This window comes from Cavia porcellus, unplaced genomic scaffold (assembly GCF_034190915.1).
Source record: "Cavia porcellus strain 051 isolate PalLab524CR breed Dunkin Hartley unplaced genomic scaffold, mCavPor4.1 scaffold_7, whole genome shotgun sequence".
Classification (NCBI taxonomy): domain Eukaryota; kingdom Metazoa; phylum Chordata; class Mammalia; order Rodentia; family Caviidae; genus Cavia; species Cavia porcellus.
In genome coordinates this window covers 12,678,342-12,690,425 of record NW_026947490.1, presented here as the reverse complement: position 1 = coordinate 12,690,425, position 12,084 = coordinate 12,678,342, and the positions used below count along the sequence as shown (strand labels likewise).

Sequence of the window (12,084 nt, the reverse complement as noted above, 5' to 3'; positions counted from 1 at the left end):
GTAGCTGATATCATTTGTCTTCCTCTGTTCAGTGGCTCCAGCAGTTCCATCCTGTGAAATACCCTCTTTTGCTGTGAGCGGAACCGTGGTTGAGCTGCGATGTCAAGATAAGGAAGGTAATCCAGCTCCTGAATATGTATGGTTTAAGGACGGCAACCGTTTGCTAGAGAATCCAAATGCCCGAAGCACCAACAGCTCTTACACAATGAATACAAAATCTGGAACTCTGGTAAGTTCATAACTGGCACTTGGATAAAAAGATTACCAGTTTAAAGTGGTGGAGAATGGGAGACTGGCGCCATGGCTTGCTCAGTGGAGAGAGGAGGGAGAAGGAAAGACCTCGGTCCTGGCACAGAGCCATGGTGTGGAGGGCTGCCATGGGAGGCGGAAGGCAGCACAGCAAGCTGCAAGCTGATGAGGGTCCAGCCAGTGACTTGAGGCAGGATGAGTCCGGATTACGACTGTGTAACAGGCAGTTCTCTAGAGCTACCTTCCTGGCTTTGGAGATGAGTAAGTGCATCTCAGTAACACCAGGGATACACGTGAAGACTCACAGGAGGACCCCTAGGCCCAGGGCTGCTCATGTGACAGTGGTACCCAGCAAGCCCACGGACCCATGGTACAATGTCTCTGTCATTACATTTTTTCCTACGACTATCTATCCCATTAAATTTAGTCAGATTTTCTTATTGTTTCCTCCTTGAAAATGCCTTGATTGAAAGGGCTTTCTCAAATACCGATGGGAACCTAGAAATAAGCTCCTTTTTTTTTTTTTTCTTCTTTCAGTGCTGGGAATTGAACCCAAGGCCTTTGCACTGAGCTGTATCCTCAGTGCTGTTTAGTTTTTGAGACGAAATCACACTGTTACCCAAACTGAGCTCAAACGTGGCATCCCCCTGCTCTGACTCCCAGAGTACCAGGGTTACAGGTGATGTTACCATCACCCAGCTAACATCAGCTCCTTAGAGGGAGGAAATTTTAAAACAAAAACTATTTTTACTTTTTTCTTCTGTGACTTTTTTGGGGTAGAAGTGGGTATGAAAAAAGAAGCTATTGGGTTGGAAGCTTTTTTGTCAGTTTAAAAATATCTAATTTCTAACAAGAAGCAAATTGATGTGGGAGAACACGGCTGCAGCCATTATCTTGAAACTCTTAAGGTGAGGTAACACTATAATAGTAACAATTTTAAGGAACGTTGAAAGGAGGCTATAATGTGTCCTTTCATTCTTTTTATTAATGTAAAATAACATTAAAAACTAGATCTTCCCATCGGACACGGTGATGTGTATCTGGCACCCTGGCACTCAGAAGAGGCTGAGGCAGGAAGATCGCACATTCAAGACCTTTTCTCAAAAAATAAAAAAGTCAGATTGATGTAGCTTAGTATGTTGTCCTTGGGTTCAATCTCCAGTGCCACCAAAAAAAAAAAAATACCACAAAAAAGCTAAAAATTAGATTTTCTGATGTATACAAACAAATTGATACAGTTGCAAACCAAAACAGGCTTCTGGAAGATGGAGCTACCTCGAATAAGGCCATGCCCTGGCCTTCCGCAGTCAGCAGGGGCAGTCAGCAGGTCCAAGTGATTTTCCACTGAGAAACTGGGTGGAAAACCTGCCGTTACACTCGGCTATATTTACTTTTCGAATTTATTTTTTCTCGGAGCAGGTGATAAAAGCCTAAGGCACATCTGAAAGGATACAGATTCCCTTTCCTCAGCGAGCCTCCCTCCTCCAGTGTCTTGGGAGGTCAGGGGGGTGCACAGGGTTGAAGCAGGGCAGGTCCCTCAGTGAGGTCTGAACAAGGACTCCATGGATGCCGGGGACTTCTTTTTAGTTGTCACTCATGATGGGCTAGAAGACCATTCCAGGGCTTTGGCTCAACTTGTTATGAACATGGAACCTCGGCTCTGAGTTTATAGTGGATATTCTAATAATATTTTGGCTTCATGGGGACGGAGAGATGGTTTCATCCAGAGAAAACAAGCTGGAAAGGCTTTCTACCAAATCATGTTGAAATACATAGAACGGCAGAGGATGTAGGCAGAGGATAAAGACAAAGGAAAGAGGGAAAGAAGTTAATCAGATCAAAGCCTCGACTACTCTAGGAGCAGGTGTTCTTGGGACTGAGACCATGAGGACCTGCTCTCAGAGGTTCACAGCTCCCGCAGGTGCAGTCGGGTGTGACAGCTGCGGGACTGAGGACAGGAGGAGAAGAGGGGAAGAAAGATCCCGAGTACCCGCCCGGCCTTCCAGCAGTGGCAGCAGCCTTTGAGTGTCCAAGGCTGCATTCCTTCCTTCCGTCCCTTTCTCTCTCTCTTTCTTTCCTTCCTCCCCTCTTCCTCTTTCCTTTCTTCCCTGTCTCCCTTTCCTTCTTCCTTCCATTTCTACCTGAATTCACTCCTTCCAGAAATTCTTCAAGGGAATAAAACAAGTGCTACCAATTATGGACTCTATTGTATCAAAGTTTTGCCTTTAATTTGCTTTGGCAGGGAGTAGAAAGACAAAGTGCTGAGCTTTAACTTTTCAGAGTTTTCAAAATGTCTGGCATTCATACATTGGTACAGAATTTGCAAAATTTCTGGTGTTATAGTCCTATAAGTAATACCAGTGAAGATCTCCTAGGTCCTGAGATACTCCTGTGGTAAGTGTGGCCCCTTAGAGAAGGTGTTATTTGAAGCTGCTGTGAACTGGTTGGTGCATTAGTGAAGTACATTAACCCTTACACCAGCAGGCTTCCCCAGGAGGTAGCAGTACCAAGACTGTGTAATTGTCTCAAGCACTGTAAACTTTAAACAGTGTCCACTGCCTTCCTAACTACAGTGCTTCTGGTAGGATGGACATGGAGGAAAAGCATCTTCTCCACACTCACATCTTTTCTGTCAAACTAAAACAGAGGTCTAGCTTCTTACTAATTAAAGTCATGGAGGTTTTTGACTTAACTATAAAGATATAAAGTCCCAAGCTGTTAAAAAGTAAAGACCAGCTAATTGATAAACTATAAGGGACCTAGTTATTTTAGCAACTTACTTAGAGGTTTATTGTTTAAAAATCTTTTTATGTTTTCCTTCCACACATAGAAATTTAACACAGTGTCCAAGCTGGACAGTGGAGAATATTCCTGTGAAGCCCATAACTCTGTTGGATATCGCAGGTGCCCCCAGAAACTAATGCAAGTAGGTAAGCATGACATATTGGAAGAACAAATGTTTTCACTTAGGGTGTGCAAGCATTTGGAAGAATCAGTGGAAAAGAAAAGTCCAAGTAACTGGAAGGATAAATAGGAGGGAATATTTAATAGTGCAAAGAAACAGTGTTATGCTTGTAATCCATTTTCCAATCAACCCAAGAGTATTTAGCACTATATGTAACACATTTAAAAATTTTTCAAATTCATGTTTTCACAGTGTGCTTTCCTGAGTAATCTGTCACATAAAAGCTAAATGTTGTATAGGGTGTAAACTGCTGAGGGTCCAGGAATCTGAGTGGAAATTTCTTTTACCTCTGTGGCATTTATTGATTAGCTATATCATCTTAGGCAAGCTCTTCAACTTCTATATCTCAGTCACCTGTGAAGATTAAAATATTCAATATTTAAGGCCAGGGGTTTAGCTCAGTGGCACAAGTGCCTGCCTGGCAAGCGAGAGGTCATGAGTTCGATCCCCAATACAGAAAAAAAAAATTTAATATTTGAAAGGGTTAGACTTGCACTGTTACATTTTTGAGCATTATATATCTGTTAGCTGCTGTAGTTATTGTTATCGAATTATTGCTGACATTTTTTTTAGTACTCTGAAATACTAGGCTATACTTATCCTGCAGTAGGCTTTCTAAAAAGACATGTGGAATAGATATTGATCTAGGTTGCTCTAAAACATAGCTGCCATTATTATATTTATTTCACAAAATAAGCTTCATAGAATCCAATAAAAATCAGTGTTTAAGAAGCTTTTCTAGGTTATGTGCATCAGAGCATAGTATTGCGTTTCAAAAATTCATTTTTAATAACTTGATTTAATTATTCCTTGTGGTGAAAGCTATGCATTTTGAATTCAGTTGTGCAATGAAAGAGGTGTGCTGGAAATGGCTCCTGAGGAGTTAATTTCACTGTACCCTGAAACAGAGGTACAGGATAAATAAATGTACCTCAAATACAGTGTGTAAGCTTGCTCTCTAGTGAGACCACTTTGATTTGAACACAATTTCTGTGTATCTACCCCTTCTACATATGAGTTAACTCAAGAGTTAAAATTAGTTTAATGTTCATCAATGCATCCGTTGAACCTGAGTGTTTCATGGCCTCAATTGGAAATTTACATCTTTTGAAATAAATGCAAATTCATGAATCCTTACGCCTTGTGAATTATCACTGGTAACTTAATATAGTAACAAGTGTTAACATACATAACAGAGTAACATACATAACAGAAACTAGAAACTAGAATCTATTAACCACCCAAAAGCCAACTCTTTTTTTAAATATACAAAACGAAGCACAGATTTGTGGACTTCCAATCTGCCTCGTTATGAGAGTCCAACAGATGCCATTCCTATCTTTTCTTAGCTGTCCGGTTCCGCTCCTTTCAGTTAGTTAGTACCTTCCTTTTATAGATGCCTTCTTTTAAAATTATTTATTGTTCTCTTCACTAAGCCATTGTGGTTGGTTGCATGACTTGCTCAACATCTTCTATCCACTGAAGAAAGTAACAGATTTTATTCCATGACATAGTCTTACAGGTCAAGACAGGTTAAGACAGCTGTTGGTTAGAAGGTAGCTTCTAGAACCTCCTTCATAGATGTTAAATCCATTGCGAACTACAGGACAGCTTTTTTCTGTTGGTCAGTCAATAACCCTTATATAATTAAATACGATGTAGATGTCATTTGTTGACTACTACAGAGAAAATGGTAGAGAGTTTGCTTTTCAGGAGTTTTCATCTAGTTTTTAATTTGATTTTACCTTAGAGTATGTTTACTTTGGAGATTTTTGCATCTCTGCTCTTTCTGGCCAATATGAGTTGATTTTTTACTAAGCATTAATTAAATGATTAGTTATTTTTTAACTCTAGTCAGATTACTCAGCCTTTCAAAAGATTAAACCTGTTGTTTTTAATTACTTAAATATTTCAGAAGTATCTGAGAATATTAATAATACACTTAGCATTAGGGAAGACTTTTAAAGCCAAAATGTCCTATAATAAGCACACTTACTTAATATTTTTTTGAAAGTCTTTCCCAAAAAGCTGGGTATGACGATAAATGGCTGTAATCCAAGCTACTCAGGAGGCTGAGGCAGGAGAATCATTGCAAGTTCAAGGCTAGGCTGAGCAATTTAGTGAAACCTGTTCTCAAGATTAAAAAATGGGCCAGAGATGTGACACAATGCTCCTTGGGTCCAATGCTCGGTTTCACAGAGAGAGAGAGAGAGAGAGAGAGAGAGAGAGAGAGAGAGAGAGAGAGAGAGATTTCCCAAATATACATTTTAAAATGCCTATAGTTATTGTCAAGAAAAATGCTAATGTTTTCTCCTAGTTATTTAATCATTATTAATTAACAATTGCTTTCTCAGGCCAACCACAGTGGTGTATGCCTGTGATCCCAGCTACTGTGACTGAGGCAGGAGGACCCAAAGTTTGAGGTTAACCTGGGCAACTGAGTGAGAATCTACCTCAAAATAAGAAAAATTTTTTTGTAAAAAGGGCTAGCAACGTAGCTCAGTGCTTGCCTACCTGCAAGGCATAATGCCTTAGGTACCCCAAAACATATGCACATATATGCATAGAATCCAGGCTAGGGGATATATAGTTCAATAAGGCCAAGAGTTTAATCCCTAGCACCACAGGGGAGAGATAACCCCTTGAAGAATTGCACCTTTAATAAATAAATAAGAAGGTGTAAGTGAAAATAGAGTGCGGCTCATGAAATCTCTGTGACCAAGGTGCAGAAATGTAACCCAAATGTTTAGGTGAAATTATACATAGATGAATCGCATGCACAGGGCAAGCTAACAGGTTGTGTCATGAATGGAGGTGCCGACTGGTCTGTTCAACAGCTCTTTCTTTAGTAAAGTCATAGTGCTGATTTTATCAATGACCTGAATGAAGATATCTTTGATACAACCTGCAGAAATATTAAGCCTGGCAAGTTAATAATCCAATTATTAAGCAATAGACCCAGTCCAGGAAAAAGATCTCATAAGTTGCTATTATGATAGTCATTCCAAACTTGGGTCCAAGAAATCTAATTGTATTAATATCTAATTGTATTAGTTAAAGGAGAAATGACAATAGCAACAGTAAAAAGCTTGTTTAATTAATTGAAATTCACCCAAAATTCAGTGGGATAAGAGTTTAGTGATTATATATATTTCCCCCCACATGCACCCTATATAGATTCAAGAAAGAAGGTGCTTCTGACATTCAGATTCATAGAATAACAGTGGTATACTCTTTCTTTGAAACCATTCACATTATTTATGAAATAATCACAGATGACAATGTTGAAGAAGTTTAAGTAAAATTTGGGCTGAAGGAAATGTGATAGAATATTTGAACTCACTGAACTTAAGGATTTCTTCCAACCTGATCTGTGAATTATTATATCCCAAATGAATACCAGAAAATAGTACACATTTTACTTCTTATAAGACTTACAAAGACTTTAAAATCTAACATTCTTGCTCACCTTAGTTCTGTTAACACTTGCAGTCAGTTCTATACCTTGTCTTGGAATTAAGTTGGTTAAACAGGCTACAAAACATGAAACTATATTCTCAGCAAGCTATGAAAGGGAGCCTTTTCAGCAAATTCTGTTTAATGACAGCATCTATCCATCTATTAGATGTGAATTTATGCATGATTTATCTCACATGACAGATGACCTCAGCCTCGGTGGCATCGTAGCGGCTGTAGTAGCTGTGGTCTTAGTGATTTGTGCATGTGGTCTCGGTGTGTGCTATGCTCAGAGAAAAGGCTACTTTTCAAGTAAGTGAATTTCACTTTCTTTGATACATGATTTCCTGTAGTTGTAGAGTTTTCTTGTGAAACACTGTTTCTCCTAAGAACTTCTAAGGAACTCTGGAGTGTGGTTTTCATTGATTTTTCTGCTACAGATAATGTTCAGGATAACATACAAGTAGGTTATAAAGTATGTGGGTAGCCACAAAGAAAAAAAGATGTTTTTGTTGCAGAATACCAAGCAACACCATAAATACGTAACAATTCAATGTAGACAGATATTTAGAGTGTAATTACATACACATATAAGACCCTTTAAAGTTAGGGATTATATACTGCTTCCCCCTCCTTCCACGCCTCCTGCCTCTTTCTGTTCTTCCCTTCTTTCTTTCCTTTTTTGGAGGAGCTGGGCTCAAATCTAGATCCGTGCACTCAAGACAAGGGCCTTACCATTGAGCTACATCCCAGCCCCAGAATTTTATAGCTCAAGATATATATTGCTTTCTAGTTTCAGAAGCAATTTCACTGAAACTCACCCTGAAATGTTTTATTAGTGAGGAGCAGAATGTCAAATGTCACATTTAGCATAACTACAGAGTAGAATTGTTCAATCAGAATCAGAAACCAGCCAGGCATGGTAATGCGGGTCTGTAATCCCAGTACTCTCTAAGGCAGGAGGATCACAAGTTGGAGACCAGCTTGGGCATCTTGGTGCCTCAGCAAGATCCTATCTCAGAAATAAAATTAAAGTCACATATAGGCACGAATTCCCTGTGATAAATGTGATCATTTATGTAGACCTAAAATATACCAATAAGCATAATTTTTTAAAAAGAAAAGAAGCTATAGAAATAAATTTTTAAAAATTAAATTAAAAAAATTAAGAAGGACTGAGGTAAAGGTCAGTGCAAATGACCTAGATTCAATCCCCAATATAAATAAATAAATACTTTTATTAGAAGTACCTTTGAACAAGCATTTTACTTCTTAAAGTTTAGGCCTTTTTAACTTCCAACTCCATTTTATGATGCAGTAAGTTTGATGTAAATGTTGAAAATTTTAAAATGTTTCATCCCTTTAATTTACTTTTTTTCATTTCCAGTTTTTAAATATCTTGAGAGCTCAAAGCTCCATGAAGTCCACTTGGCAATAATATACACAGTTGAATTTTTAAATGGAGCCATGAATAAGTCTATAGTATAAAAAACTTAAACCCAAGGGGCCCAGGGATTTAGCTCAGTGATAGTCTAGTAAGCTTGAGATCGTGGATTAGATATCCGGTACCAAAACAAAAAACAAAACAAAACAAAAACTTAAACCCATTGCTTTACAGAGGGTATTAATTTTAGAATTTAGGGTTAAAAAGTAACAAATTTAAAGGGCATTTCGGATAATATCTATAAGCAGATCTTACATGTCATAAAATATTTCCAGGAACATTGATTCAAGATTTCCTATAATTAAGATAACTGTTCCACGAATTAATAGCATTGTTCTGGCAGTGGTGGTAAAACCATGGCACATGTGCTGCGGCTGGTTATTTGTTATTGAAACTCCCACAAGGTTGGCCATCACCCGTAATAGTGTATTTAGTCGGATGTTAGCTTGATGAATGGAATCTAGCTGTGTCCCCCTGCTGGTCATCAGTGAAAGTACAGGCAAGTAAGATTATACTCCAAAATTTTTGTAATTCTTATCTATGATTGCAAAAAATACCTGTCTATTTTTAATGAAGAGTAAGCAGATGTTTCTTAAAATACTGAACTAAGAGCTGACTTGTTGGATTCTAACTACTTAGTAAGAATACTGCTTTCATTTTCATCTGGCAGAAACTCTATTCTAGAGAATCATATTTTTAAACTTTGTTTGAGACAGGGGTTGGCGAACAATGACCTATGGCCAAATCCAGTCTCCTACCTAATTTTATATGGTTTTTACAGATGAGAACTTGTTATTTAATGATAGGGAATACTAACTTTGAACCCTAATGAAAATAACTATTTGCTCCGATAAAACAATTCTATTCTAATTAATAGGCTTGTACTGTAAGGGTTTCATTATTATTATATTTTGAAATTTATAAATAAAGTTTTATAAATTTTTTCTCTTTAGTTCTGTAAGTATTTGTGTAATATCTCTGATTTTGCCTCTGATTGGCCCATAAAACCTAAAATACGTGTGGTATAGTTATTATAGAAAACATTCGCCAGCCCTTCGTTTAGAAGATATCCATGTCAGCAAGTAAGGCTGAAGATTTAAAAAGGAAATAAGGACAAAATTCATTTTTAAATGAATCTGTCACATCATATTAATTCTTGTAATAATGATATATACTTTTTCTTTTGTAGAAGAAACTTCCTTTCAGTAAGTATAATTTTTTTTAAATGCATGCCTCTTTATCATATCTACTATTCTGATAATTGTCCATTTAAAGTCAACAGTAGGACATCGGATTTTAATGCAAATTGAATTTGGCGCAGGTTACTCAGTTCATCACGAAATACATCCTACCTATGCCTCGTGCCTACATGTAAATGAGGATGGGCTCACTAGAAGAGAAACATAGTCACTAGTTTTACTTTGCAGGTCTTTCCATAGTTCTGCTCTTTGAAATATGCACTTAAAATCTGCATAAATTTTAGTCATTTTTTTACATGTAGTTAAATAATGACTTTGTGCCCAACACTGTCCTAGGGATTGGTAATACAACAGTGAATATGACAGGCCAAAAAAAAGAAACAAAAACCCCCACAAAGTACTGCTTTATATAAATTACAGTGTAGTGTGTAGTTGAGAAAATCAGAAAATACACAAATACCTATACTATAGAGATGCAGATTATGATAAGTACTATGGACACCAGCTACTCAGGAGGCTAAGGCAGGAGGATTTCAAGTTCAAAGCCAGCCTGGCAACATAGTGAGATCCTCCCCCAAAGAGACAGAAACAGGGATAGAGACACAGACAGAGATGGGGGGAGAAAGAAGAGAGTGGGGAGGGGATGCTATAAGAAACAGCAAATAAGAAAGGGAAAAGGCAAACGGTTGGCGATTGCAGTTTTTGAATGGACAATGGAGAAGGGCTTCACTGAGAAGGACCTCAAGGAAGTACAGAAGCAAGCTGTGAGGGATCTATGCGTGTTCATGCTGAGGGGAGAGAAGATGTGGAAATCACTCAGGGGATGATGCCTAGAATGTCCAAAGGACAAAAGGGGACCAGTGTAACTGGAACAGAGTGCAGGAAAGGAAGAGATGAGTGCACAGATGTTGCAGGGACCAGATTTTTTTAATATGCAGATTCTGCTAGGCAGTTTTGCAGAGTTTGAGTTAAATAAGAGGAAGTCTCTGAAGGGCTCTAAGGGGTAGGTATAGTGTCTTAATTCCTCAAAGCTCATGCTGGCTGCTCTGACAAGAACAATTGATAAGATGCAAAGCAGGCAAAACAGGAAGCTACTGCCATAACTGAGACAAGAGAAAACGGTGGCTGGTATCAAAGTGTATAGAGGAGAAGTGATAAGATTCTGGATATAGTTTTTACGGTTTGCTGATCTGCTGGATATGTGCTGTGCAAAGAAATGGAAGATGGCTCCAATGTTTTGAGCAAGATGGATTAAAGTTGTGAATTCCTTTTACAAAACCATAGATCTCAGGAGGAGCAGTCTTAGCAGTAAAGGGAGTTGTGACAAGGTCTGCAAGTGTCTGGAATTTTCAGTCGCTAAGCTTACCAGACTTGCAAGTAGGGATAATAAACAAGTGACTGAATATATGCATCTGGAGTATGGGGAAATAACAGGAGGCGGAAATATGGGAGTCAGTGGTGCATGAGACTTGCATGAGCTTGCCAAAGCCCAAGTTTACGTGCATTGATGTAGGACAGTCCTTACTGAACAAATGGACATGGCAGCCTGAGCTGTGGCCTAAAGGCACTTGCCTTTAGCCCCAGCTGCCGAGGCTTCATCTAAATCCTTTAGACTTAGCTGTCATTGATTCCCTGTTCCAATAAGCCTGGCACAACACTGGTCTCTCAGTCTGTAATGTCCCAGTACAAAGCCCAAATGAAGTCTCAGTGATCAAGACTAACAGTAGCAAAAGAGATGCATTCGAAAGAGCAGGGCAGCCTAGATGCACAGCCACCACCTAGATCATCCCCCTTTTGGACCCCAGGCAATTGTGAGATTCCCGCTTTTACCGAGTAACGTGCTAAGTAACTAGAGGGTTTTGAGCAGAGGAAAGGTAGCCTTGTACGTTAGCAGTAAAGGCTTATGTTTCATTCCACTAATGCCTTTGTCAAACTAGGCAGTAATCTGGAAAGGAGAATGTTTATTCTTAAATACCTGTCCTCTCGTGTGTTAAATCTGTAGTATTCAAAATCTATTCAGCTTCTATTGGAATCTTAGTTACCATGTGAAACTCCTCAGACCAAAATGAATTCTGAAGTAATAACTAACTTTCAAAATGCCTGCAGTCCTAGCACGCAGAAAGCTGAGGCAGGAACATCACTGTGAGCTCAAGGTCAGCCTGACCAGATACAATGAGACTATATATATATATACAATAACAAACAAAATATTTAATGTTAGTACACTGTAATTTAATCTCTTGTTTGTGTATCCCACAAAAATTGTTAGTGTAATTAGCTTCAGGCTACATTTAGAGGGACAAGTCTTCATTTATTTGTACTAGTACTCTTGCATAGCTTTCCTGTGAATATTGTGTATAATTTTAAGAAATTCAATTAAGATTGTTGAGTTTTTTCCTACCTGGCTAAGATAAATACACATTTTTCCAGCTGAGATATGGAATACCATAAATGATAGGGGCTCAGAATTGGAGGTGACCGTGTAGTAAATATTGTCTCTTATATCCCATGAACAGGAAAGGGACTGCTACATCAAATGTAACTACAGTGAGTGAAAATGTGAGTATTGCTGAAGTAGGTGTACAGAATGGAGGTATTTAGGGAATGAGGCAGGGCACTGACACAATTATATGGCAGTTATTAAGTTGCACTTCTAATAAACTTTACATTAGTGTCAACTACTGGTATTTAAAGGAATCTAAATAAATGTTAGCTTCCTTCCCCTACCTGGGATGGCATGATAAATATACTATACCTGGCATTTGTAGAAC

At 38.4% G+C, this 12,084-nt stretch overlaps 1 protein-coding gene across 2 annotated transcripts in view; it reads left to right on the top strand.

The window, feature by feature from the left end:
• The window catches only part of Jam2 (junctional adhesion molecule 2), a 70,890-nt gene that overhangs the window by 54,962 nt on the left and 3,844 nt on the right, over positions 1–12,084 (top strand). Inside the window, exons 5-9 of one of the 2 annotated variants that reach the window (XM_063252539.1) lie at positions 33–229; positions 3,080–3,179; positions 6,875–6,982; positions 9,304–9,319; positions 11,830–11,872. In XM_063252539.1, the coding sequence (XP_063108609.1) occupies positions 33–229; positions 3,080–3,179; positions 6,875–6,982; positions 9,304–9,319; positions 11,830–11,872 (464 nt within the window). The remainder of the gene's footprint in view (positions 1–32; positions 230–3,079; positions 3,180–6,874; positions 6,983–9,303; positions 9,320–11,829; positions 11,873–12,084) is intronic. The other variant, XM_063252540.1, reaches the window with a different exon arrangement.